This window comes from Xiphophorus maculatus, chromosome 14 (genome assembly GCF_002775205.1).
Source record: "Xiphophorus maculatus strain JP 163 A chromosome 14, X_maculatus-5.0-male, whole genome shotgun sequence".
In the NCBI taxonomy this organism is placed as follows: Eukaryota; Metazoa; Chordata; class Actinopteri; order Cyprinodontiformes; family Poeciliidae; genus Xiphophorus; species Xiphophorus maculatus.
Genome location: NC_036456.1, coordinates 3,759,656 through 3,786,616, shown reverse-complemented (window position 1 = coordinate 3,786,616; position 26,961 = coordinate 3,759,656). Strand labels below are relative to the sequence as shown.

At 38.6% G+C, this 26,961-nt stretch overlaps 1 protein-coding gene across 7 annotated transcripts in view; it reads left to right on the top strand.

The window, feature by feature from the left end:
• The first annotated feature begins 937 nt into the window (after positions 1-937).
• The window catches only part of LOC102221070 (EH domain-binding protein 1-like protein 1), a 32,015-nt gene continuing 5,991 nt past the window's right edge, over positions 938-26,961 (top strand). The window contains exons 1-20 of one of the 7 annotated variants that reach the window (XM_023345604.1): positions 943-1,207; positions 4,729-4,786; positions 6,095-6,190; positions 6,301-6,354; positions 7,789-7,967; positions 8,169-8,314; positions 8,874-8,936; positions 9,150-9,377; positions 12,481-12,645; positions 13,449-13,574; positions 13,666-13,806; positions 14,530-14,748; positions 14,888-15,035; positions 17,143-17,193; positions 17,350-17,529; positions 19,529-23,385; positions 23,479-23,527; positions 23,745-23,945; positions 24,196-24,735; positions 25,091-26,926. In XM_023345604.1, coding sequence (XP_023201372.1) covers positions 1,104-1,207; positions 4,729-4,786; positions 6,095-6,190; positions 6,301-6,354; positions 7,789-7,967; positions 8,169-8,314; positions 8,874-8,936; positions 9,150-9,377; positions 12,481-12,645; positions 13,449-13,574; positions 13,666-13,806; positions 14,530-14,748; positions 14,888-15,035; positions 17,143-17,193; positions 17,350-17,529; positions 19,529-23,385; positions 23,479-23,527; positions 23,745-23,945; positions 24,196-24,735; positions 25,091-26,926 — 8,441 coding nt within the window. In that variant the 5' untranslated portion in view covers positions 943-1,103. Of the gene's footprint in view, positions 1,208-4,728; positions 4,787-6,094; positions 6,191-6,300; positions 6,355-7,788; positions 7,968-8,168; positions 8,315-8,873; positions 8,937-9,149; positions 9,378-12,480; positions 12,646-13,448; positions 13,575-13,665; positions 13,807-14,529; positions 14,749-14,887; positions 15,036-17,142; positions 17,194-17,349; positions 17,530-19,528; positions 23,386-23,478; positions 23,528-23,744; positions 23,946-24,195; positions 24,736-25,090; positions 26,927-26,961 lie in introns of all 7 variants that reach the window. The other 6 variants (XM_023345606.1, XM_023345605.1, XM_023345607.1 and 3 more) reach the window with 6 other exon arrangements.

The following is a 26,961-nucleotide window of genomic DNA, read 5'->3' as shown; positions in this document are numbered from 1 at the left end:
ACAGATAGATGTATGATTCTGAGTTAAGAGATATTATAAGTTCATGTTCATTGTTTATCTCTTGTATACTCAGAAGCAGCAATATGTTCCCAGCTGCTTAGGATAATGTGGAGAGATAAAAATAAACTCAGTGTTGACCTGAAAAAGTCCCTGAAGCTGACACTGGACTCATGACAGGGGAAACGCTCTCAGACTGGCTCAGAGATAATTTCTGTTTTTGTAGTCATTGCTTTATAATAACCCTCAGCAGATCATCATGGAAATTTACTAACCTCTGTTTGGCTCCTCTAAGCACTATTTATGTGAGGGCCCTGTTATTTGTTCTGGTTTAGTTCCAATTGTCTTTAGCAAGACACTTTTTTATGAATGAAACAGTCATAAACGTTTCTAATTATATACTTACTAATTTAACCTGTGTACACAAAACACCGACCCTTTAAAGAGAAGCTAAACCAGAAAGTATTGCTATTCAACAAATAACCTCATGTGCAGTCTGTCATTGTTTTATCCATAGAAGATTCGTTATTGTCATTTAGAATTTCGCATAACGCCCCAGTTTCATTATTACATACTCCTGCACAACGGGAAGTTACAATATGTGTGACTTGTAAAGCTCATGATAGAAAAGTCAAGTTACACAACTACATGGGAGGACAGGAAGTGCGGATATTCAGTATGACAACAACAACAACAACAACAACAACAACAATAATAATAATAATAATAATAATAATAATAATAATAATAATAATAATAATAATAATAATTGAGGGTTAATATAATAATCCTCAAAGCTTACAGAACACCATATTGGGGTTCTTGCCGAGCTACTGACCATGACTGTGTGTTTACTTCCTAAGCCGCTGTGTGATACCTGACGTCAGGTCACGCCTACAATAACTTTATTTTGAAAGTCATCGACGCGCGTGCTCCAGTTATTCTGCGCTAGCTTGTTGCGACCCCAGACTTGCCTGAGGCGCGTGTGCCTCTGGACACCGGTGAGTCTCTGTCCCTCGTTCCCGCGGTGAAGCAGCGGGGGTCTGCGTCCTCTGCGCTGTAATGCCGCTCTGAATCGCCTCTTTGCGGGAACTATCGACTCAGACATGACTTCAGTCTGGAAAAGACTCCAGCGAGTCGGGAAGAGGGCGTCAAAGTTCCAGTTTGTTGCTTCCTTTCAAGAACTCGTAATAGAATGCACAGAAAAATGGTAAGTGTATTAATGTTTGTGTTTGTTAAACAGAGGACATAGTGCAGGTTGTCCATTCCTCTCAGTGTGCCTGGTTCTATTCAACACACATTAAAGGGACTGACTGATAGAAGTAACCAGAAAGGGATGCAGGGACTCCACCCGAAGCACTCCGTAGTCACCAGAGCAGCCAGGCTTTAGGGATCCATTAACCGCTTCATCCGAAAGTCAGATGTGAATACATGGATCTGTTCTCTTTACTGTCCCACACTTTAACAAGCGAGGCGGAAGTTGGAGCATTTAAATGCTAATGCATCAGATGACAGCGAAATGTTTGCGGGGTAAAACGCACTTCTTGATTCTAGACTCAGTCTTGATCATTTAGTTTCCCTCAGTGACCGAATAGAAAGTCGTTCTAACTAGAATGAAAGAATGTATTGTTGGATCTGCGTATTTTCCTCAGAGTACTACTCAGATGATGTCAACATGCTGACAAATGGGTACTTCTCTCCTGCGTGGCTATTACTTCCGCGTTTGTTTTTGGAATATAAACATCAGCAGTTGTTTCCATGGGATGTGGGAACTCTTACCCAGGGAACCGTGACATACTTCCAAAGGTTCACAGTGGGAGCTTTACAAGTCTGTCTCTGCGGTTACTTTTGATTTATTATGTATGCACTGCTCCATCCATCCATCCATCCATCCATCCATCCATCCACCCACCCACCCACCAAGGATGAGATGGTGCTAGGGTCCATCAACAGGTTGCAGGTAGTCCAACACATTGCTCACTTCTTTTTGTTGTATCTACACTCGGAGTTATGTGTGTTATTGGTACTTCTTTGTTCATTATCATCTTATTAACATTCATATATCATCTTTGAATTTCATAAGTATTCCTCAAAGTACTCACAGCATGTTCTCAATTAATCATTAATTCAGACAAAATTTTCATGTAAATTTGTTTTATTCAGCAGTTTAAACAAATGTATTTATAGTCTAATAACACTCAATCTTGTTAGAATTACAGGAAGACTGGGAAATAAACTGACCAGAGTATAAGTTGGCCAGAAAAGCTGGCCAACTTATACTAACTTAAACTTATACTTAAACTAAGTTTATAGTTAGTAGTTTATAGTAGTTCACTTAATTCAACTAACTCAGAGCTGCCCTCTTTGGATTGAAAGGTGACCACTGTAGTAGATTTTTCCTATTGGTTCCAGCAGTACATCTTGGTTGAGATCTACGTCACAGACTCAGGTCTAAATCAGACACGCCCCCTGGTGGCGAGTCAGGAGTTGCTATAGCAAGTTGATGGATGACGTTTCTCAACATTGCTCATGTGTGACTCATTAGCAATGTGGACCATACCTGCCAAGTCTCCAGTTAAAGCCGGTGTTCTGACTATCAGTGCTACCTCGTCAGATTTTCTTACCGTAGCACGGATAGATAGCTAAGTGTATCCAAATAGTCTATAGTAGGGTCCAAAACTCCTACTATTATTGTTTACAAACAGAAAACTATAGTGGGTTGTGTTAATGTTAAATATATTGGATAACATTATTTGAGTGACGGGACTGAAGTGGAAGCTTAGGAGTTATGCTTAGCTTAGCGTTGGAACAATTTATATCCATGACGAAACCACAAGAAGATCACCCATTTATAATGAAAAGCTATAGATGTATGCACTAATCCTTTTATTAGAATATCCTACCTGTTAAAAGTATTTTAAATACAGAGGTGTTTGTAAGAATAAAACTGTATCAGACAGGGGAAACAGGTTTTTATTGGAATTAGATTAAAGACAAATACAGATCACCACAACTCTTTTTTGCTCATTAATATGTTGTATGACAGGCTTGATTAAATGCAGCGCAGCCACAATGTGTCCATCAAACTGCGCAGGTCACTGTGCACCTGAAATGATAGGATATGATTCATGTACACTAATATTACACCGCTATTACATAGCTTCAATCTCATAGTATCGCTACCAACATCTATTTAGCAAGGTTTAGTAATTAAGAGTGTTATTAAACTAAAATATTTTAAAGTATAGGGACAAAAAAGCCCACAAAACAACGTATTTTGTCCTGATTAACTCCCAAATAATAACTTGTTTACAATAACGACATTGCAGACGGCAAACTATAGCCATTTATAAATATGTTTACAAACTGCCTGTCATGTAAACTAAAACCATGATATAATACAGCAGCTTAATGAAAGCTTGTTATAAAATAAATTAAATAAAGCTACCTGTAATCTTCGATGAAATAAAACACATGAAACAAGACTTCCACAGGTAGGACGTATTTATAAGAAAACTGCTGAGTAAGCATCGATGTGCGCATTACCACAAGGTAGGGCGGATTTATTGGTAGCACAGATAAACAGAACACCTGTTAGCTAGCATATTTAATATTTTCCCGTAAATACCCTGTATTATAGTAATTGCGTAGTTCACTTAATTCAAAGTTAAAAATAAATTTAAAAAATAAGACTTCATAAAATTATTTAAGAACAGAAATTACATTCTTCAGTTAAACTGTTCTAAATTCATCCCTGGGAGTGATGCTACCAACCACCATGTTGTATTTTTCCATCATAGACACAGACACAGGTTGTTTGGCTTGTTTGGTCCCAGAAGAATATTTTGCATTCTTCCACGATTGTCTTCCCTACATGGCCTGTGTCAAACTTTAAACAGGACGTCTTCTGTTCTCACTGTTGTAGAACAACAATGCATTAATTAATGTCAAATATCACTTAAGTGACCTAAATGTTGCTGCCAAGTTCCATGTAGTAATGAAATAGTCCACATTTTGTTTAAATAATTTCACAATATGTTACAAACACAGGTGTCAATATGAATGTGTTAATTCCCGTTCTTTTAATGCAGTTATATTTTTTACAACAGCCTTCAGTACTTTTCGGAAGTGATATGAAGTTTGAACATTATGTCCTTCCCCGTTTCAGCTGTTTCTCCATGGAACTCCTGTTTCTTACAAAAGTAATCTCTGAAAGAAATACTGAAGAAGAATACTGAAATGATTTTACTGTTGTCAACAAAACATTGTAGCAAAGCATATTTTAACATGCAACTTTTCACAACTGAAGCAACACTATGCTGCCATGAACAAATGAAAAATATAAACAATGGTAAATACAAAAGCATCAGACATGAGAAAAGATGCCATGTTCTTCCTGTCACATCCTGTTTTAATCAATTGACAATCCTAGTAAAGACATTTAGAACTCATTAACTCAGTTCATTTTTAAAATAAGTAATTAATCGTGATTAATTCACAGAAACACTATGATTTGTCAGATTACAATTGTAATTGTTTGACATAACAATGCAGCATTGTAATGTGCTTAGGGTTAGCTTAATGGTAGGTTGATGCAAGGTAAAAATTAATGCATTAATTAATGTAAAATTGCATTAACTAATGTAAAAAAATTAATGCCTGTTGTAATGTCAATGTATTTTATCTCTAAAATACATTTGCACTGTGTGTTTTTTTTTTGTTGTCACTTAGGCAACCAGACAAACTGAGGGTGATGTGGATCAGAAGAAACAGACGTCACAGCACCAAGGTTAGTGTCACCAATACCACTGCTGCCTGCTGTGGTATTAAAACTCCTCTACAATGCCCTAACCTGGCCAGTAGCATGAGCTTCACCATCTGGATAACATGGCATTTTTCATTGTTGGAGCCACTTGTACCAGACATGTTGGAAATCAGAATATTTTTATTGGAATGATGTCACACCTCATGTGTTTGAGTTACATGAAGGAAAACTAGTAGGATTTAATTGCTATGCAACGACAATAATAGCAGAACTGTCTGTAATAATATGCTTCCCTGCATTTTGTACATTTATACACTAGCTCCCTTTCCATTACAAATCTGCGCAAAGCTTTTTAATATTCCAGTAATGTCAAAAAACACAATTTTGAAATTGCAGCATGTCCATTAAATGAGAAATGCAATTAAAATCACACATGAATAAGTTTATATAAAAATCATAGTGGTGGATGTAATGGCTTTTTTCAGCTGGTGCATGATCATCATCTACATCAGTATTGGACACTATGCATTTTTTAACATGGCGGTATCTGTCTGATGCATAAAACTGGGCTGGTATTTATTTGTTTCTGGAGGGGCAGTGGAAGAGGTTGGTGGTCATGTGATAGTCATACTGATCCAGTCAGCAGTGTGGTAATTATTTAAGGTGTCATATGGATAGTCAAATATGTTTTCTATATACAATATTGGTAAACATCATATAATATAAATGAAAAATTTTGTTAGCATCTATAACAGCAACATATTGGATATTAAAATCTGGCCAAATTAAAATGTTGGTCCACCTCTAATTTCAATTGATTTTTCCAACTTGGAACTTTGGAATTCCTGCTTCCAAGTATAATGTAACACAAGATTGTTTTAAATTGAGTTAAATTGTACACCTGCTGCGATGGGCTGGCTGTCCAGGGCGTAGCCACCTCTCACCCAATGACCCCTGGATGACCCTGCAAGGATTAGTGTGTTAAAAAATGGATGGATAACATTACTATTCACAAAAAATAAGTTTCTTATTCATTGAACCTTTGGGGATTGTACTTTCAAATTGCTAACAATATGGCAAATAATATTGGATTAACTATGAAATTATAACAAAAGGTTAGGGTTAGGGATCAGTTAAATTGTCTAAAGGTAGTAGTGTAATTTAAATTCAATCTCCAAAGATAGTGTCCTCCAGAGGACTATGTCGAATCTGAATTCTGTGTTTCCTTTCTCTTTTATATCCTGTTTTGCCTTGTAAAAGGAATATATAAAGTTTTTCATATTATATTCATCTTACATGACATTTGAGTTCTCCGTTGCTCTTTCCTGTTAGCTCCACAGCTGGCAGCCTGGTATAAAGAACCCATACAGAGGCCTGGTCATCTGGCAGGTTCCAGAGAGTTTAAATATCACTGTGACTCTCTTCAAGGTATGAATTTATTTTTTACTGAGAAAGTATTTAACTTACATAATGACAATTTTGTTGCATTTATGAGTCATTTACCAAACAGACAGCTACCATGCTTTGTTGACCAACAGGAACCTACTGCTGAAGAGTTTGAAGACAAAGATTGGACTTTTGTCATTGAAAATGTAAGTTCATTATTTATTACGTTGTTAAACATGCTCACACCCTTCCACTTGCTCTCTGCTACGCTACAGGAGAGCTTAACGTAGCAGAGACAGGGAAGCCGGCTGTGAATATGCAGGCTAGTAAGCATTGTGGCAGTTTGGCTGTAAAGTCCAGTTGTTTCTCCACCATTAGCACAGCAACAGCACACCAGCAATCTTGAGCTGGAACATGCTGAACGGGGGACGGTGTGAGCACCATGTACACGCAGTGGATTGATGATTGATAGCTCTAACACATTCCGCTTGGCTCAGATTGGTTGTTTCCGACTGGGAATGGTGTGTTTCTGCAGATAGCTGTAGGACCGCTGGGAGGAGACAGAGGAGTTTGATTTGTTCAAGAATTATCTGTCTCATATTATATTATTAAGACATATTGACAGCTGTATGTAAAAAAAGAAAACATATTTTTATTAAAGATACCTATTGCACCTTTAAAAGAAAAATACTGAAGATCAAAATTGAAAACTGAGTTGTTATCTTGGTCAGTGAGTACAACACCAGTTCAGCTTTTAAAGTCTTTTGCTATGAGGGCATCTTCAAAAGTAAATGAAACATAGTGTACATTTTGTGTCTCTTAGCTAGTGAGAAATTCAAAATTCATGTTTCTATGGACAAATTAAATGAGGCAGCTGTGCTTTCAGTATTTGACAATGGAAACATTTAGCAAAGTAAAGTTTAAAGTAAAAAAGTGAGGTAATTTGTATTTGGTAGATTATTTCTTTCTTATCACAATTCTTCTTGGCAATAAATCTCACGCCTTTGGAAAGCCTGTTTACCTCCCCATTTAGTGGTGCCTCATTCGTAAGAAAAATGCATATGCAGGTAGAGTTACTAAGTTCAGCATATTATGGGTTATGTCCATGAAAGATTTTCCATATCCTCTTTGCCTTTGCCATGCAGCTGCTTCTGCTGTTGGCTTCTACAATTCAAACCTTGGGATAACCTTCGACTCAGGTTTTGTCCTGGAATATCATGTCAAGTCTGGTCCGTTCCTGTTTCTACCTGCAAAATAATGCCAAACATAACCCTATTGCCTCTCATCCAGAAAAGAAAATCTTAATTCGAGCTTTTGCTTTGTCTCATTCTGATTATTGCAATGCACTTTACACTCGTTTAACCAAAGCCTCGCCATCAGTCTGGCAGAAGGCTGCTGCCAGGCTCCTGACTGAATATTCAAAACTCCACTTCTAATGTAACTTTATTGGCTCCCGGTTCATTAGTGAGTGGATTTTTAAGATATTGGTGTTATCTTGAGAGGGGCTACATAAATAAAATTTTACTTGAAATAATCCTTTCTGTTTGGGTATGTGTCAGAGGTTGTCTTGTTTTGACCCAGTTTATCTCAAGAAAGAAGGAATTTGTTGGCAAACTTAATATCTTTGTGTATTCTTTCAGGAGACAAAAGGCCGTAGGAAAGTTTTAGCATCAGCTGATGTTAATATGAAGAAGTACGCCAGTGCCGCCTCAGCTCAATATAACGTAACACTGAAGCTCAAGCCGCTGTCTGTGAAAGTGGTGGAAGCCACGCTCATACTCAACCTCTCATGCATCTTTCTCAAGGAGGGAAAAGCTACGTAAGTTTGAGAAAATGTCAGTATTTACCTTTGTACTTCAGAGGCGCATTTTGTAAAATCCTAGAAAACTGAACATCACCTACCTGACCTGGTAGATACTCTGCATGTCCAATAGACAGATCCTTTACACAGCTGGTGGTGTGTTTGTCCATGTGTGGTGTGAGTAGTGATTCCTGTGGATTCGCTCTCTTCTTTCTCCAGGGATGAGGACATGCAAAGTTTGGCCAGCTTAATGAGCATGAAACAGAGTGACATAGGCAACCTGGATGACTTTAATGACAGCGATGATGAGGCAGGCGAAGAGAGACGAGTCATCTTTGGAGCTGGACAGAGCATCCATGTTGCTGGTAATACTGTACATTTTTGTGTTGGTGCTATTATATGATGCTAATCTTTTTCCCATCTGGTTTCTAATTTTAAAAGAAAAGAAATTAGAATGTGTTATTCTGTAGTAAAAGCCATAGAGATCCACTCTTGTTTAATGTTATGAACATTATTAGCCAGCACAGAGTACAGCTGTTCTCAGAGTTTATCAAACGTCCTGGTTTGCTAGCTGTAGCAAAATGTTTCATTGTGTGTTTTGTTTGATTTTTGATTCAGGTAAGGCACCAAATTATGTCATCTTACCTTCTATTTCTCTCTAAATTCCAACTTATGAAGTAAGTTTAAAGTGAAAAGAAAGGAGTGTTTGCAGTCTGGGTTTACAGCCAGGTTAGGTTGTAAGGTGTGGAAGCTGTAAGGTCAGAGGTCAGGATTCACCTGATCTTTCTGCTTCTTTTGAGCCTTGCTTCCCCTCGTATGACTTTTTTTCTGCTTTTATTTATTCTAGTGAAACTACTGCTCCTTTATTTTATTCCTTCCCTCTGCTGTTCCGTATCTTCGTCTTATGCTACCTCCCTCCCCCAGCTTCTTGCAGTGTGAGTGCACAAGATCTGACTGGGAGGCCTGAAAGTCAATCGGGCCCCAAAGGTAATGTTCTGTTCACTCTGCAGTCTCCTTCTTTACATCCTTGTCATATAAAATGGGCTTTCTTCATTTTCATTTTCATACGTGTCCCTTCATTTTGTGAAATGTCTCTGTTTTGTTTTCTGCTTCATTCCAATCACTCACTTTTCTCCATTAAACCTCCTACTTCCCTTTCACCTTGTCCCTTCTGCATCTCATCTTTTATGTTTCACTCAGTAACCGTCGGGATGGACAGGATAAAGTCCTCTGGCATTTCCTCCGTACATGCTCCCTTATTTGAACCTGAAGGCCCTTCAAATCCACCCGTCTTCCTGCAAACCCACATGCAACCACCAAGCCCCACCCAAACGGGTCGGCCTTCACCTCATGCCAGCTCAGGGCTGACTTTTACACATGCTCTTCCTCCAGTACTTCCAAAAATCTTTCAGTCAACTTCCAGATCAGGTATCTGCCCAGAAACTCCTAGTCCTTTGTTCGTGCTTCTATCTTTACAGGCAGAGGATTTTAAGTAGAGCTGCCCAAAGTGAAAAAACAAAACAAAAAATCACTATTCTAGCAATTTTCTTATTAATTATTAGCCCTCATTTTGTGACTCTTTTCTCTGTGGACCATTGCAAAACACTCCCCTAAAATCTCAGTCACTAAACCATAAAACTGATGTGGAATTTGAGGACATCTAAAGTTCATCCAACTGACCAGTTTTAGTCATATCAAAAAGTAGGATACACTATTATGTATTACCTCATTCCATTTATCACCGGAAAATAAATCAAATTCTAGGTAAAATGCAATAATTACTTTTTTTGCTTTCTCATATGTTTTGATGGATTGAGGAAACACCCTGTCCCATAAAACCTAGCCTAGACAGCCATTTAAAGTTGCCCCACAGCATCTGAATAAGATCAAGATCTGGGCTTTGTCTAGGCCCAGGACTTACCATCTCCACATTCTCAGCCTGAGAATTTGTGGCTCTGCTGGGTTTTAGGTTTGTGACAGTTTGCTGGGTTGATTTCTGCTTCAGGTTTGATTATTTTTCAGGTGGTTGCACATTTTCTCAAAGACCTTCTGCAACAAAGCATCCTCAAAGCATGACACTTCCACCTCTATGCTTCAAAGTATGTCTGCAGTTTTGTTCATGGAATCTGAGAATCCTGTGTTTGATTCAGGCTAAAAGGCTTCTTTTCCCATGTCAACATAGTTCAGTTTTAGTCCAAAAGTGCTTATTCCAGAAGTCCTGGTGTAATGGATAGTGAGCTATTTAAAATAAATTGTCTAAATTATTTCAATTTGTAGACTATTTAAAGTAAATTATTCAAAGTGAATTTTATAAATTAAGAATGCTGCACATTGTTTATGGATGTTTGTCTGTTTTGATTAGCATTGTCGGTGGCTTATATTTTGTTTTGTTTAATGGTATTTGCACTTTGTAATGTTTTGGGGTTTTTTTGTATGTACCTCACTGGCTGCCATAGCTAATGAGGGCAGGCCCTATAAAAGCAGGTAGAATCATTGTGCCAATGAATGACTTGAACTGTCAAGTCATTCTTGACAGTTCAAGAATGACGATCCGAGAGTTTGAGGAAGATTTCTATCAGCATAACGGGAGGTAAGTGAAGCGACGCTTTGTGTTTTTTCACAAAGAAATCAACTCTTAGTGTTCCCCAGTGAAAGCAGCGAGGTACGTTTTGTTTTGTTGTTTGTATTGTAAGTTTATGTTTTGTATTCTAATATTTGTATATGTTTTAGTTTTCACGGTGACTGAGGTCATTGTGGAGACTGTGATGATCATGGTTGATCTTCATCAAAGAAAATAAAACGCTAAATTCACCTGTTGAGACTGGCTCAGTAATTTAAATGCTGGGGAGCTGCTACACCTGGTCTTTGTCTTAGTTTACATTCTACCATCTTCTGGCCTTAATGTGTTTCTTTGAGAGCAAAAGTTTTCTCCTCATAAGAAAAGTCTCAAACGCCTTCTGTAAGTCCTGTCAGGACATTAGATGTTTTTTTGGAAAGTTTTATTATTGTCTTGTGATGAGTCTTCTGGGTGAACTTGCTGGGACAGGCAGACTTTGGCATGTTGGTAGTTGTCCTGATGTTTTCTGTACTGTTGGAAAGAGTGATTTCAGGTAGTTTTAACAGCTCTCTAAACCAGACTGATAAACTGCTATAGTTTTCTTTCTGGTGACCTCAGTCAGCTCTCTGGCTCTTACCATTATAGTAAAGCTGGATAAATGTCTCAGCAGTAAAGCTAGCCTTGAGATGACAATTGTTGTGAACTGGACCGATGCAGCTCTTCAGAGATGATCTCCTGCCCTGTAATCCTCTGCTCCCTTGGCTGTGCTGACACTGTCTTTACACTGTCATCTCTGACTGTGCTCTTCCTTCTTATTACGGTAGCTTTGATATTGACTGCATTGTTATATCCTCAGTTTTAAGTTGCTTTGGATAAAAGCATCTGCCACATGCATACCCATGAGTGTAAATATTAATATCGACACTCATGCACAAATAAATTAAAGACTCAAAAAACGTTGACACACACTTTGAAAGAAAAAACAAGCAAAAGTCATGCTAAGTGTTTTGTCACTTTTGTCATCTTCAGAGATTTGCTCCACTAGACCTCAGACGGTCTGGTGTGGTAGTAGCCTGTTCAAAACTGTTATCAACACAACCTTTGTGTCATGAAACTTGGAAGGTCAGATTAGTATCAAGCCAAGGCTGCGCCTGCAGGTCACTTGACACTTGGTTTATTTGGGTGATGGGACGTTGTTGCCAAGACGTGCACTGACAGCTGCGGCCGTCCTGTGGCCAGGCTGAGCTGTCTCTGGGTCACGCACCTAGAAATTAGATGAGATTATTGGGCAGAAGGATAATGTCGCAGATTGATGAATAATTGGGAACTATGCTTGAAACAAAAGATTTTCTATAGCAACCAGAGAAAATGTAACATGTTAAACAGACAGAAACATATTAAGGTTTTGGGTTGTTTTGGATTTAATGAAATAAAAAAAAACTATTTGGTCTCAATAGTGTCTCCTCCTGTCATTAATATAGATTAATGTTCTTCAGTCCACCTTAAACATGTAAAACAGTTTTTTTTATCAGTGTTTTGAATTGTCGCAACATCGCAACGTGAAAGATCCAACCTCACCACACAGCAGTTGTAGTAATCAGTAGCATATTAAGACACATTTCTAAAGCTGACAATTCACAATTTGCACTGAGTCATTATTAAGATGAAGGCAGGAGGAAGAAAATAGATAAGACCTGAAGGATCTAGAATTTTTTAAAATGATCTGCATGCCATAAAAAGTTGTTTAACGTAAATTAGAAACTGGAAAATAAATATGCTTGTATTTATTTACCTGGTTTTGTGCTTTAAAAAAACCCACCAGTGGAATTATAAGTTTCCCACTGAAATACATAACAGGCAGGTTTAGTTTGCCCCGAACACTATGTGTGTTTTATATTCACCTATTAATTTTTTTCTTGTTATTTTCTACAGTACCTTCTAGAAAATACTCTTATCATTTTCCATTAATTTTAGCCCTGCGAAGGCCCCATAGCTTCCACAGTGATGCCTGCTCCTCTGATGGTGTGGTGGCCCAGTATTTCTCTACACTCGTCCCTTCTAAAGCTCGCTCTACCTCTTCTCTGTCTTCATCTGATCCATCTCCCCACCTCCCTGCTTTCTCTGACAGATCACAAACAGGTTTGTTAAGCAGCATGATTTGGAACCTAAATATAAGCCATACGCAGCAGAGAATTTGCATCTATTTAAGCTAAGACTAGCCCTACTTTTAGTGAATCTCACCCCTTACTGTAACCTTTTGTCTCAGATGTATTTCTTGTGAAATGTTCCATTTAAGAAGGAATTTTGCATGTTTTACATTCTGTGGACAATTTGAGCTTTTAAGACTTCTACAAACATTTGGTAAAGACTGGGTTTTGTTCAGAAGCTCAGTTCCACTCAATTGTTATAACAACAATGCCCAGTCACAAAACCTCTTACTTGGATAGGTCATCTATGTTCCAGAGGAACCGTGTCCAGGTAGACTGTCTGGAGCTGACTGGAGCAGGACATTCTGCTGGGGTCTGCAGTTCTGGGGCAGCTTGATTCCCAGGCAGCAAGAAAACATTCTGTAGATGAGAAAAAGGCTCCGTTAGTTTCTCCAATTGCTTTACCTTCTGAAAGACTTGTTAGGCTTTACCTAAGAATCTCAGTTTTTTTTTACTGCACTTCAATAATATGTCTGTCATTGCTTGGGTGCATTACCAATCATGGTTGCTCTTAGTTTTTGACACACTTAAGAATCAATTAATATTCAAGTTTAAAGTCACTGGCATGTCCAAACATTATTTAAATGTCCTTGTAACCATAAAGGAAGTGTCCCATGTAAACATGGGCTCTATTGAGCCGTTTCTCTTACTGCACACTTTTTTATGGATAAGCCTGTTATGTTTTCTGGAATCCACAGAGATTTCTTTTTCCCTCTTTCTGCTCCTCATCCTTAGTTCCTCTAAGAACCTCCCCTCCTATGCCTCCCACTTCCAGGCAGCCCAAAGATCGACCCACCTCAATGGTGGAGTTGGGCTGTACCCTCACTAAGCCCACAAGTCTTCCATCTGCCCGTGAGAGAGGTAAAAGGATGAAGACACAGTAGAGAATTGGGTGTTTTCACCTTATGCTATTTATGTGTCTTCCCACCATTTTCCTGCTCTTCTTTTCCAGCTTCCTGGCAGACCGAATGGATGCCTCCTAAATTTCAGGCCCCGCTAGCACAGCCGGCCCTCTCCCCTAAGTTTTTACGTCTTTCTGCAAGTCATCCAGGAGACGTTCTGGTGCTGCACAAAGATCAGGGAATAGAAATATGTAATGCTGTAACCTTAGTCCCTCCAGGCTATTAGTGTTTGTTGTTAGTGGGATGCGTAGTAGATTAAATATTTTTTGCTTTAATTAATTTTGTCTAAACTTGCCTGCACTTGAATCACTAATTTATTTGTGATTATCCCTGCCTGACGTAGCTTGTTTAGTAGTCGAGACGAAATTCAATGCCTAGGATTACTAAAACATTCTGTTAATCTCCTAATATTTGCAAAGTGGCTTCATGCACACTGGGACCTTAGTGACTGCTGACTAATGTGTTCGAAAAGAATTCCTGATCTTCCCCACCGTCATTGATATTTAGGTTTGGGAGGTTATGAGATAAAAATGTTGTCTTTCTATTCTAAACAGAACAGCTTCATTGTTTTGCCTGTGAATTCAGAAATAATAAACAAGGCTGTTTTCATGTTGCCATGGAGCTACCAATAACAGGAATATACAGTGAAATTCAGTATGTATTGAATCTTAATTTTACATTACACAACCTGTTTACCGCTTTGTGAAAAATGGAACAAATTGCTGGTCAGTTGCTGACAAACCCACTGGATTGATTAACAGGTCATGCCACATCAATCAATCTCTTCTGCGCTACACACCTCCCTGCATGGTATTGGTACTGCTTCAGACTTTAGCTTGACGTTGATACTTTTTTCCCTACTTTTCTTCCCATCTCCTCATCCTTCTATCCATGCTTTTCTTCCTCCCCGCCAGCTTCATCCTGTTCGTCTGCAGCTCAGTCTGTGCATCAGAAACAGCAGGGAGAAACAGGATATGTTTCCTCTGGGAGACCTCATGGCAGTGTCACTGTACAGAACCGCTCACCTACTTGTCATAGTCCTTCATCTGCCCCTCTGCTCTCTGGGGCTCCTCATCCTCCCCAGCCACACATATTTGAAACAGTCATAGTCTCCCTAAGTAGACAGGAAGCAGGTAAAAAAAAACAAGTCATGGGTCTGTATGCTTTCACATAGAGACTAAATAGAGTAAATAGAGACTGGACACTAGTGATGGTTATCGTCAGCATTGAACCAAGTAGTAAAATCTCATCTGTTGCTCTCTTTGTGTTTAGAGTTTAAGAGACAGCTGAGCACCCTGAGTGAGGAGGAGAGCCAGAGTTCAGGCCCTGCAGCAGCCAGCCTGAGGACAGACACATCCACAGCACCGGGGCAGAAAACCAATGCACCATCAGCAGTGGAGCTCATCAAAGCTTCAGCAGGGTGTGTATATGTGCACTAAATCATGACTGATAAGTAGCTCCAGCATTTCTGAATATTCTGTATGTTTTCCTTGAGAAACGAACTGCAGCGCTTTGTGCATCTCGCGCTGTGGTGACATGAAAACCAGGTTTTAATCTTGTCTCATAGTTTGAAGGTAACAGTTGTTTGAGGCCAGACCATAGCTGACTCAGAACTGATGAATGCAACAAAATGTTTCACCAACTTCAAACATTATGCTTGTTTGAAACACGAAGCCTCCACTGGGGAAAACATTTAGCTGTTCTTTTGTAACATTTAAAAATTTCTTGCAAAATCAACCAGAATGTATGTAACAATTCCTTGAGCATTTGAAATGAAATTAACTGAAAAAATTCTTTTCAATATTTAAGAAGAATAATAAAGCAAAACTTAGTCTATTTGAGATTAGATATTATAAATGTATTTATCAATAAAACAAATTTTCCTAAGCTTTGGCACTTCCCTTTTTTCTATTAGATTTTAGTAAACGGTTTTAAGTGTTTGGGGATAAAACAAATATCAGCCATTTTTGATTAGTGTTCTGCCCCAATCAACTGTCTGAAAATCACTGTGACTGCAGATGAACTTGCACTCACCTTCTGTCTTTGTTGACCTTGCTTTACCCTGGTGGCAGCACTGGCATTTGCTGGATGTTGTGAAGCCTCCTTCTCTGCACCTGATGTTTTCAATAACCCAGAAAACTGTTTTATCTGCTGCAATACTCTGAGTAGGAGCTCCCTGTGTGGGAGGGTGCCTTGATATAAAATAATGATGGCTTCACCCATCTGTTTGGAGGAGGTAGCTATTGTTGATCATCTGTCTAAACTGGAATCATGTTAGCTAACCATTCTGTCAGTGCAACAATACACTGAACAGGTTTTTTAAAGAATGTTTTTGTGTAAATAAATGCCTAAAATGTGAGATAAATATAAGAGATACTATTAATGTGCTTGCAGAATAATCCAACTGCCTCAGAAGAATATTTTTTCTACACTGGAACAGGCCAATGATGGAGATCTAAGATACTAATGAAATGTTCACATTCAGATGAACAGGTGAAATCCCTCTAGCCATAGGTCTGCATGGGCTTTGATGAAAAGATGCCACCTCAGGAAAAAAATATGATAGACATAAAAATGATTAAAAAAATTTTTTACAAGGGTGTTCTTCATACCAAAAATGAATAAAAATCTAATTCATGATAATTACCCAGGTGTGAAAATTCTAGAAATAACAACCAAGTACTACATTTATTTTGTTAAGTTGTTATGTAGCTTGGAAAGACTGATAGATCATGATCAGAATGTTTATCAAGGAAATCTATCCTTTTACTGAGAATTACCCACATTGTTAAATTCTCCAGTTATGGTAAGAGGACAGCTCTACCAGAGTACATTTTAAAGGGATTCACAATTAGTTGAAAATATTGGCCTAAATATGTTGGAATTTTTCTATAAAGTAAATAATTGCTGTTTGTGATATGTAAAAACTTATTGCTTCAATAATTGCATACCTGTGGTTATATTTTTCACCCATGGAGGTCATGGTTGAAAAATGACCTGATGGGTCGATGATGCAGCTAGATCCGTTCTGTACTGGAATCTACCGAGTAAACACAGGAAGGCTAGCATCACCCGAATTGTTGTTTATTGTATTGCGTTTGACTGGTGTAAATTTAGACAATGCCACCCTGCTTCACCATTGGTTGAAAGTTAAAAAAAATAGTGAGAGACGTTTGCATCACTTCCCTCATGATAAAAAGAAGAGCAGGGAGGTGAAAAAGCCGAACACAACTTCCAAAGGACCAACATTTATGCTCTGAACATTTCTCTCCGTGTGATAGTATTTTATTCAAATTTATAGAAACCAAACGGCCTACAGTATTTTTACTATGCTATTTTTACATCTAAAATAAAGATTTCTCAAAGTCTATTGTTGCAACCCTGTAATAACGTGGCACCAAGAAACAAGGATTAGCAAATTCACTTCAGGACAAAAGGTTAGGAAAAGCAGTGTGATTTGGAGTTCTTTGTTATTCCACCAGGTTCGTCTTTGAAATATTTGCTTTTGGACTCTGTTTTCATTTCAGAATGTGGCACTCAAGTCCTTATGTGCCATTGTTGTTGACTGTTAGTGACAGGTGGGTTAACTTGTTTGGCTTGTGATGCATTAGTGTGATGCATTTTGCAATGAAGAATTTCATCCTTAGCTGGCTGGCTCATTATTGGCATTCTTTTAGATATCCATAATATTTTATCATATCCAAAATTTCCCCTTTATTCTCTTATTGTTCCAGCCCCGTGGCTCAGAGGGACACTGAAAAAGGACAAACTGTTGTAAAAGATACAGACACTACTGAAGTCACCGTGGAAAGACTTGTACATTTGTCCTCAGGGGAACCAAGAGATTCGTGTCCTTTAGAGTCATTGTGTCGTGATTCTGTTGAACAAACATGTACCAGACATGGTGAGCGTGGGTAAGTCTAGATTGACAGAATTGCCTAAATGAAGCATTACATGCTGCATGGCTTTAGTGATTTGCATTCAGCAGAAGTTCCATGACTGATGCATGATGTAATAGCAAAACCGTTTCATCAGCTGCATAACACAATGCTACTCGGCAAAGAACATCTTCAAAAGGTAGCAAGAATATTGGTTTATGAGTTACATAGTAAAACATCCATCCATCCATCCATCCAACATATAAATAACTAAGATAGCCTCCACTCTTTTTCTGGACTTTAGCTCACCACTTTACCAGAGGTCGCTATCACAGATCCACACACTCTCCTTCATGTAGTCACCTCAACAGATGCATTAACCTAAAGAGAAGTAAATAATCCTAACAGATTTTGCAGTAGTATGCCAAAGCTTGTTGTAAAGTTTGGAGTAAACAACAGCTAAATTTACAAGCATGCACTAAGAAATGCTGTTTTAGAGAAACAAATTATAATGCATTACATTTAGTTTTTCTTCGCTACAGAATCTTGAAAAAGTATGAAACCAACTTGATGTTTACCATATTTAGTTACAATAAAACTGCAAATACTATGGGACATGACTAAATTTGTGATCTTGAATTAAATGAAGAAGATATTGGTGAGACTCAGAGCAGCACATGCATCTAATGCAAGGTATTTACTTTAAATGTCTAGGTAAAAATGTGCTACTATCTTGTCTGTTTCATGAATTGAGTTTACCAGATTTACCAAGTAGATCTCTTACAGAACAGGTGAGATTGTGTTTTATAGAGTGTTGTGTATATTTAGGTCCGGGTACACAGAGGCTACATATTATACATATTATAGGGATACATATTATAATTTATTGGACATTATGTATTCTGGACTTCATTTGTTTATTGAAACTCTGTAGCACAAGACAGTCCTAATGCATCATAAGTAATTATAAAAAATATAAAAGTAATTAAAAACAGGAAAAAAAATATGGGTGGGTTAAAAGTAGATAGATAATTATATTTGACTTTTCATTGCTTTTTTACAGTAACAAGCCTTAATTTAGTGTGTCACTTAACATAGGAAAGAGGAAGAAGAAGCAATGTTGCAGAATGTGCAAAGCTACATTTGCACACTCTGCAAATGTAGCAGCACAAAAACCTCTAGAGGTCACGGACAAAGGTCTGCAGACGCACACATACTGTAGAAGCACATGGGTTGATCATAAAACGATGATACTGAAGATGTTTCAGTTCTTTTCCTTTGTAGAAAGTAGTTTCCTCACAAGAAGCTTTTTTGCGCCTTTGCTGATTCCTTTGCCATAATTTTAATTACTTCTCTGATAGTGAAAGTGGCTGAGAGTTTTTATTTTTATTTTGAAAATGTCAAACATCTTAAAGTTTTGGAATTTTATTTTTATTTTCCGTACAGTACAATTCTTGCCCCTAGAGTTGATGATAGGATATGTATGTTTGGGTTTTTTTCATGAAAACTGCAAGATAAAATGTAGAAATAAAGATCATTAACTGTTTTGTTCAGTCTTGTAAAACCGAGGCATTGCTTTGCAGCAATGCAGTGGTTTCATCCACAAAGAGCTAGGATAGCTTCGCTTTGACAACCAACACAATGATGAGTCTAAGATTCTTGTGGTTGTACTTTCTGATAAATTAGGCTTTCACAAAATATTTTCATCAGAGGGTTTAAGGCTGTTTGAAAATTCATCTTAAACAAGTTGTTTTGGTCAGTTTATACAATCAACCCATTAAAGGAACTTTAGTGTTCAAGTTGAGGAGTAATGCATACTTTTTAAAGAGGTTTTTGGAAAATTGTTTGAAATTAATAGCATTTTTGCTGTTAAGCATAAAATACACTATGTAGTTGGTTGTTATATTGTGATGCATATTTGTAGGACAATTGTGTCCATTTTGTGAATACATTTATAGCTATTTACATTATTTATTAATTTGGTATTGTCCAAAATAAATGTTGACTGAATTCTTATATTCTACTCTCTTTTTAGAGATGAGAACATGGTTTCACAACAACCTCCATGCCCATTTTTTACTGAATCCAGAATACTCCTTTCTCAAACTCAAAGAGCTATTTCAGCACATCAGTCACAAAATGCTCCTGCTTTGGGAACCATAAAGTGGCAAGAGCCTAAAGTGAGAACATGGAAATGTCCCTCAGACAGGGAAAAGCTTCCGTATGTAGCTACACAGGAATCTCTAGAAACAGAACTGACAAAAGAATCGGCTGGTCTAGCCCCGTCAGCTAGTTCTTCCATAGTGTTACACACTGATGACAATGAAAAAGAAACTGCGATGGAAAACCAGTTACCTGTTGAAAATGAACTACAAATTCTTGAAACCCCAAGCAATGAGTATGATCCTCAGTCACAAAGTCATTTGAAACACATGGAGGATGAAAGCTCCTTGTGTCCTAGTGCAGGTTATTTGCCACATTATCCCATGCCGGAATCTTACAGTAAACAATTTATGTTCTTGAATACATGTCCCAGAATGACAAACATACCTGGGATGTCAGGCTTATCACTAAGTAGTGATGAAAAACACTGGCCACTCGATGAAATTACAATCTGGAGCAAAGGCTTCCACATGAAAGAAAAGGGCCTACAACTCACATCAGGAGAGAATAAAAAGCATGAAAAAGAAAGTGTCTTACTGAAACCATGTTGTCCAAAGCAGGCTAGAATTTCAGGTTTCCCATCGGTGTCCCAAAAGAGTGGCAACAGTTATTGTTGTACAAAACCAGCAAAGAAAACTTTTTTAAATGATGATAAGCAGTCAGAATCTCAACAGAAAGTGTTTAGAAACAAGAAAATACAAACAAAAGCTCTTACAAGTATAGTGTCACCAAATGAGGACTGTGAAACTGAAGAAAAGATGGCTCCAGAGGTCTTAAAGCAATCTTATACACCAGATATAGACTCAATTGTACAGACTACTGTCACATTCTATCAATCAGACATAACTATTTTAGGTTCTTGTCCAATGAGCTCACCAATTGAAGGCATTCCATCATTAGTTAATCATAATTTCAGTGAAAGATGGATTACAGAGTTCAAACTCTTCACAGTTACACATCTTAAAGTTCGAACAGTCACAATTAATGACGTACCCCATAATATAAATAATGCAGAGTCCATAAAGGGAATGACAGCATTAGCCCCAATTTGTCCAAAACAAGCTTGTGCATTTGGACTTCCATCTGCATTTGAACTTACTGGCATTCTTAATGGATCTAGTGCGGTTAACCTTGTTCCATCCTGTCCTTCTGTCTCCAGAATGGTTGGCATTCCATCTGTCCAAAAGCCTGACAGCAAAGATTGGAAAATCAGTAATAAACTGTTGTGGGAGAAATTGTTAAATATTAGGACTCTAATGCTGCTACCAAGCAACAAAGCAAAGAAAAAATGGAAAAGAAGTGTTTCTCTTTCACAAAGTTGCCCATGTGAGTCAAAGAGCCCTGGATTTCCTTCTAGAGCAAATCCTAGAGTGAGTGAAATTGAGACAAGACGTATGGTGAATCTTTCAAGTTCTTGTGCAAAAATCTCCCAGATTGCAGGATTTCCATCTTTTTATAGTCCAATATTGTGGACAGTAAGCAGAGAGATACTGTTTGAACCAAAGGTGAAAGAAGAACACTTGTTCCTTATTAACCACCATGACAGAGACAAGAGACAAGCAAAAGAAATGGTTTCCATCTTGCCTTCTTGTCCCAGGGCTTCAAGAGTTAAAGGTTTCCCTTCGGTTCCCAATCCAAAAATGGAGCATTATGGACCAAATATGGTCAGTCTCATTCCCTTGTGTCCTGTAATTTCTGGCATACAAGGATTCCCATCACTGGAACCACAGAATGAGGAAGGTTGGCCTGCTCACATAGGTTCATTGATGTACAGGACACAAAGGACTGTTCAGTTTTGTTATGATTTATTACCAAATGTTGCAGACAATGCAAAGGACATGTGGCATTTTGCTTCATCCTGCCCAAGAGAATCACTCATTGTTGGTTTTGCATCAAAACCACAACCCAGTGTGACTGATATTGAGACAATAAGTATGGTGGGTATTTCGAGTTCATGTCCAAAGATCTCTCAGATTGCCGGATGTCCATCATTTCATTGTCCAAAATTGTGGACAGTAGGCAGAGAGACACTGTTTGAACCAAAGGTGAAAGAACACTTGTTCCTTATTGATCACCTTGACAGAGACAAGAGACAAACAAAAGAAATGGTTTCCCTGTTGCCTTCTTGTCCCAGGGCTTCAAGAGTTAAAGGTTTCCCTTCGGTTCCCAGTCCCAAAATGGAGCATTATAGTCCAAATATAGTTAGTCTCATTCCTTTGTGTCCTGTACTTTCTGGCATACAAGGATTCCCATCACTGGAACCACAGAATGAGGAAGGTTGGCCTGCTCACATAGGTTCATTGATGCACAGGACACAAAAGACTGTTCAGTTTTGTTTTGATTTATTACCGAATATTGCAGACAATGCAAAGGACATGTGGCATTTTGCTTCATCCTGCCCAAGAGAATCACTCATTGTTGGTTTTGCATCAAAACCACAACCCAGTGTGACTGATATTGAGACAATAAATATGGTGGCTATTACGAATTCATGTCCAAAGATCTCCCAGATTGCAGGATGTCCATCAATTCATTGTCCAAAATTGTGGACAGTAGGCAGAGAGACACTGTTTGAACCAAGAGTCAAAGATAAACACTTGTTGAGTATTGAGGCCCATGACAGAGACAAGAGACAAGTGATAGGAATGGTTTCTCTCTTGCCATCTTGTCCAAGGGTGTCCAGAAATAAAGGTTTTCCATCTATTCCTAATCCTAAAGTTGAGTATTATAGACCAAATATAGTCAGTCTCTTTCCCTTGTGTCCTGTGACTTCTTGTATACCAGGATTCCCATCCCTGGAACAGCAGAATGAAGAATGTTGGACATGTGACTTAGGTTCATTGATGTACAGGTCACAAAGGACTGTTCAATTTACTTTTGACTTCTCACCAAGTAACACAAACAAAATGAAGAAGATGTTTTGTTTGGTCCCATCTTGCCCAAAATATTCCCTCATCCCTGGTTTTCCGTCTGTCACCCAATGCAGTGTGTCAAGTCTTAAACCTGAGGAACCCTCCAAGCTCAAACTCAAATCCAGCATGGAACCTAATATAACAAATTTTGTACCCTGTTGCCCTATTACCTCATGTATCAGAGGATTTTCATCCTTGACTCCAGGCCCAAATACAGAATGGCTAAGTGAAGCAAAACTGATACTGTTGAAACCTCAGGTCAAGCATAAAAGTATCTTGATTCCGGTACAGGAGCAGCCAGATTTATACAACAGAAAAGGTATGCTAACTTTAGTGACATCCTGCCCCAAAAAGACCAGAATTTATGGCTTTTCTTCTGCCCAAAAGGTAAATCAGCCACCAGATATGGTCAGTTTATACTCATCTTCTCCATGTGTTTCATGTGTTCCTGGTTTTCCATCTGCAAGAAGGCTTAGTTCTGAATTTACAGAAACATACACCTGGATCCAACAGAATATTGTCCTGTTTGAGAAGAAGCAAAAAGAGAAGGCTTGTCCTGCAACTTTGCCAGCGATATTGCTTCATACACCAGAAATTAAGTCTATGGTTGCACTGGCTTCATCTTGCCCACATGTAGCTCAGATTCCTGGATTTCCCAGCTATTTCCCAGTGAACACAGCTGATTTGAAAGCAAAGGGTATTCAACGTCTTTCTGCTACTGAAGCATATGCTGCAAATGCGTCCCAACATGCGCAGTCAAAGCTCAGTGGCATTCCTCTCTCATTTGTTAGCAGTCAAAGCTCTGAACTTTCTTATGGTGAGACATCAATGATATTCAACATTCATATTTCACATACTTGTATTTGGCTTGCTAAATTTTAAATCTATAAACTGGATGCTGTTTTAACAGAAGAAAAGAGGGGTGCAAAGGAAAGTGTAGATCGTTATCTATATTTTGGGTAAGTGGAGGAGCCCAGTGCTCCTGTGTGTTTTGCTGTGAAAGTGACTTAGTGCTTGCTTAGCATAGATTGTGTGGGATAAGACTTCTTTCTGCACCGTGTGTGGTGAAGTTGTGCAGATGGAGCATGATAGTTCAGACTACATTTCATTGCTCAAGTTTATGCCATGAACATTTTATGGATCACAGTTTTAAAGCTTTTGTATTTGGGTCCTCAGCCAATCGCACGTAGAGAATAAAACAGAAGAAATGCAGACAGGGAATAAATCCTGGGATACATCAGAGGCAGCAGGACTTTTTGGATGGGAGGTTTTGGAGGCAGAAGGATCAGTGTCTGAAAAAAAGAGAGAACTCTCCTTATCAAATTCAGAAGAAACTTCTGGATTAGTAAAGACCCTTGTTGGTGTTTTCCATAAAGGGTAAGTTTAAGATTAGTCTAAATCCATAATTAATAGCGTGTATTTTAGAATTTTTGATTGTTGTTATTCCAGAATTTAAAAATGTGATATTACACCAACTTTCAATCTTTTTCTGCCTTTTCTTGTAGTTTAATGACAGTAAAAAACTGGATCCAATTTAGGATAAAATGTAAATTTCTATTTAACTTTTTTTCTGAACATGTACGATGACTTACATGTTCAGTACTCAGTGCCCATTCATCCTTTACAGTTATGAAACAGTAGCATCCATCCTGGGCCCATCTAGCTCTGCCGTAGCAGACGTTGACCCCCCACTCGCTGTTCCTTCTGTGTATCTAGAAGAAAAGATGTTAACTCCTTCTGTTCCTTCTGCTGAGTGTTGGCCACGTTTCACTGACAGCAGGACTCCTCCACAAAAGACAGATGACAATTCTGAGGACATTCACACTAAACAAGAATATCTAATAAGTGTGGAACCGTACATGTGGAACTTGGTGGATGATCAGTCAGTCTCTTCGCTACCAAGTACTGGCATTGAGGACACCCTTTTTGATTCAAGTATGAATCGATTTCCATTGGCAGAGGAGGACAAGGGTGTAAGAGAAAGTAGTGAAGGAACAGATGAACATGAGTTACCTCTGAATCAAGAACATTCAAAGGAAACGTTTCTGACTGAGCAGAACTCTGTTCAAACATCAAAGTACATGGAAAGTTTGCTAGCAAGAGATCAGGCTTATGTAGAAGAAGATGGATTAAAAATTATGATGTTCTCTCCTCATTCAGAGAAAGGGTGAGTGATAGTCGATTGTTTTTTGATTGCATGGTGTGTGACTTAAGCTTAGTAATATATTTTATATTGTGATGTGAATAATCATTCCAATCAGAAATTAGTGAGGGTCAAAGATTGTAAAGGGTCATTGCTGCCTTCGTGTCTTGAGTATTACTGTATTCTTTGTACTATTTTTTTTCATCTCTGAAACTAAATTAAATCATAAAAATAATCAATTAATTGTTTAAGAATCTTTTAAGAATACAACTAAACTTTGGTCTCTTTTAACCAAGACGTTTACTACAGAAAGGATGCTTGCAACCAGTGCATGACACAGCAGCTGATTCTGAAGATTCTGTCTTCTCTTTTCTCTAAGCCCGACACAAACGAGCTCAAAAGAACTGTCTGCAACTTCTCTTCAGCCTACAGACAGTAATGAACAAAGACATGCAGAATTTGATTTACCCTTGGACCGATCAGCGTGTGATCAAGATGATAATCCACTGGTGCCACAGCCTGGCATTGCTGGTCTTCAACAAGACAAAAAGCCAGTGATTCCACCTGAACTGAAAGAAAGTGATCAAGACATATGCATAGCTCCAAGAAGGCCAAACAGAAGGAGGGATCATTTGTTTGATAAGCCTGTTCCAGGAGTTATTCTCTCTGCCTGTGAGAATTCTCTACAGTCAGACACTATCCAGTCCAACTGCACAAAACCTCACATTATTTCTGATTTGGACAATAAAGCACAATGCAACACAGTTCTTTCACAAAACACACAGGAGAAAGAAACGGTAACAGAACCTTCTCTAATGACTGGTTTGTTTCAGAGTCCGCCTCTACAGACAGAAACAGTGCTAGTTTGCTCAAAGGACACTGAACTGGACTGGCCTAATGAAGACAGCACAGCTGGAGTTCAGGCCTCTTCTAACACACTGCTTTCTTTGGAAGCAAAAGAAGTGAAAACCCTTCCCCCTGTTCCAGAGCCAGATGTATTGCATGATGAGCACGCTGCCCCTCTTTCAATCATCAAGAAGATTCATCTTCCAAAGCGAGTTAGAAAAGCTGGCAGATTCAGTACTTACAAAGACTTACTCACTGCAGATGATTCACATCACGTTTACCAGCTGCCATTAGCTGGTAGCACATTTGTTGATATATCCAACACTACAAACCAAAAGGCAGAAGATTCATTTTTTAAAAATCCTGTTCCAAAGCCTCGTGGAAGAAAACATGTCAGTGGCACCAACCCAGACAGGCGTACCGCTGGAGTACATGCATCTCAGGAAGCCCATGGCAGAGTAGCACTGACAGCAGGGAGAGGCAGTCTGTTGAATATTCCTTCCAGACCTGAAGAGTTACCACAAGCTGAAGATTGTTCTGATCCTGTAGCTGAATCTTCTTCACCCTCAGATGGGACTAATCTTGCATTAAGAAGAACCAGAATTGCATTTGAGCAAAGCATTCCAGCAGTGTGTGGTGATACTTCAGAAAAATCACCAGGACCCTCATGTCTACCAGTACCCAAAGAAAGAAGGAAACACTCCAGTGATGCACTCCTACAGGACTCAAAGACTGCTTCTCATTCAGACAGCGTTGCAGATGCTAAAGCAGTCCCAGAAAATAAGAAATCAACATCGCCTGTTCCATTCTGTCAAGTCCAGAACGACCTTAGAAACACTGATTTACCACCTGCAAACAATTCCTCTTCCACAGAAATGGAATTATCTCAGACAAACTCAGATCAAACATATGGCCTGAAAACAGAAGGAGGTTCAACATCTCTCAACTTGAAATCTGATGGAGGTTCAGTTACAGTCCAGGGCGAAGGAGCAGTTCTGTTACAGTTGGAGAGGGATGTGCTAGAAGCAATGGAAGAAGTGTTTACTCAGACACGGTCCACAGAGGACACTGAAGAGGCTCAGGAGGAAATCCTGCAAGATTGGACCTTTACAGATGAACCACTTGTTACAAAAACCTTACAGAATGATGAGAAAGTAGATTCAGAGAAGGAGAACATCACAAAGGTCCTGGAACGAGAGATCAATAGGTCTGGGACTGTCACTATTTTTTCCTCTCAGGATGACTGGCTTCATGTAGAGCATAAAAAAGAAAGCAAGCTTGTGGAAATAAACACAAGAAGGGAAGTGAGAGATGAAGAGCTGGACTCTGTGTCTGTAGATCTAGCTGCTGGTTGTTCAAAGAATCCAAGGTAAGATTAGTCAATAAGCTTTAAACTATTGCAGG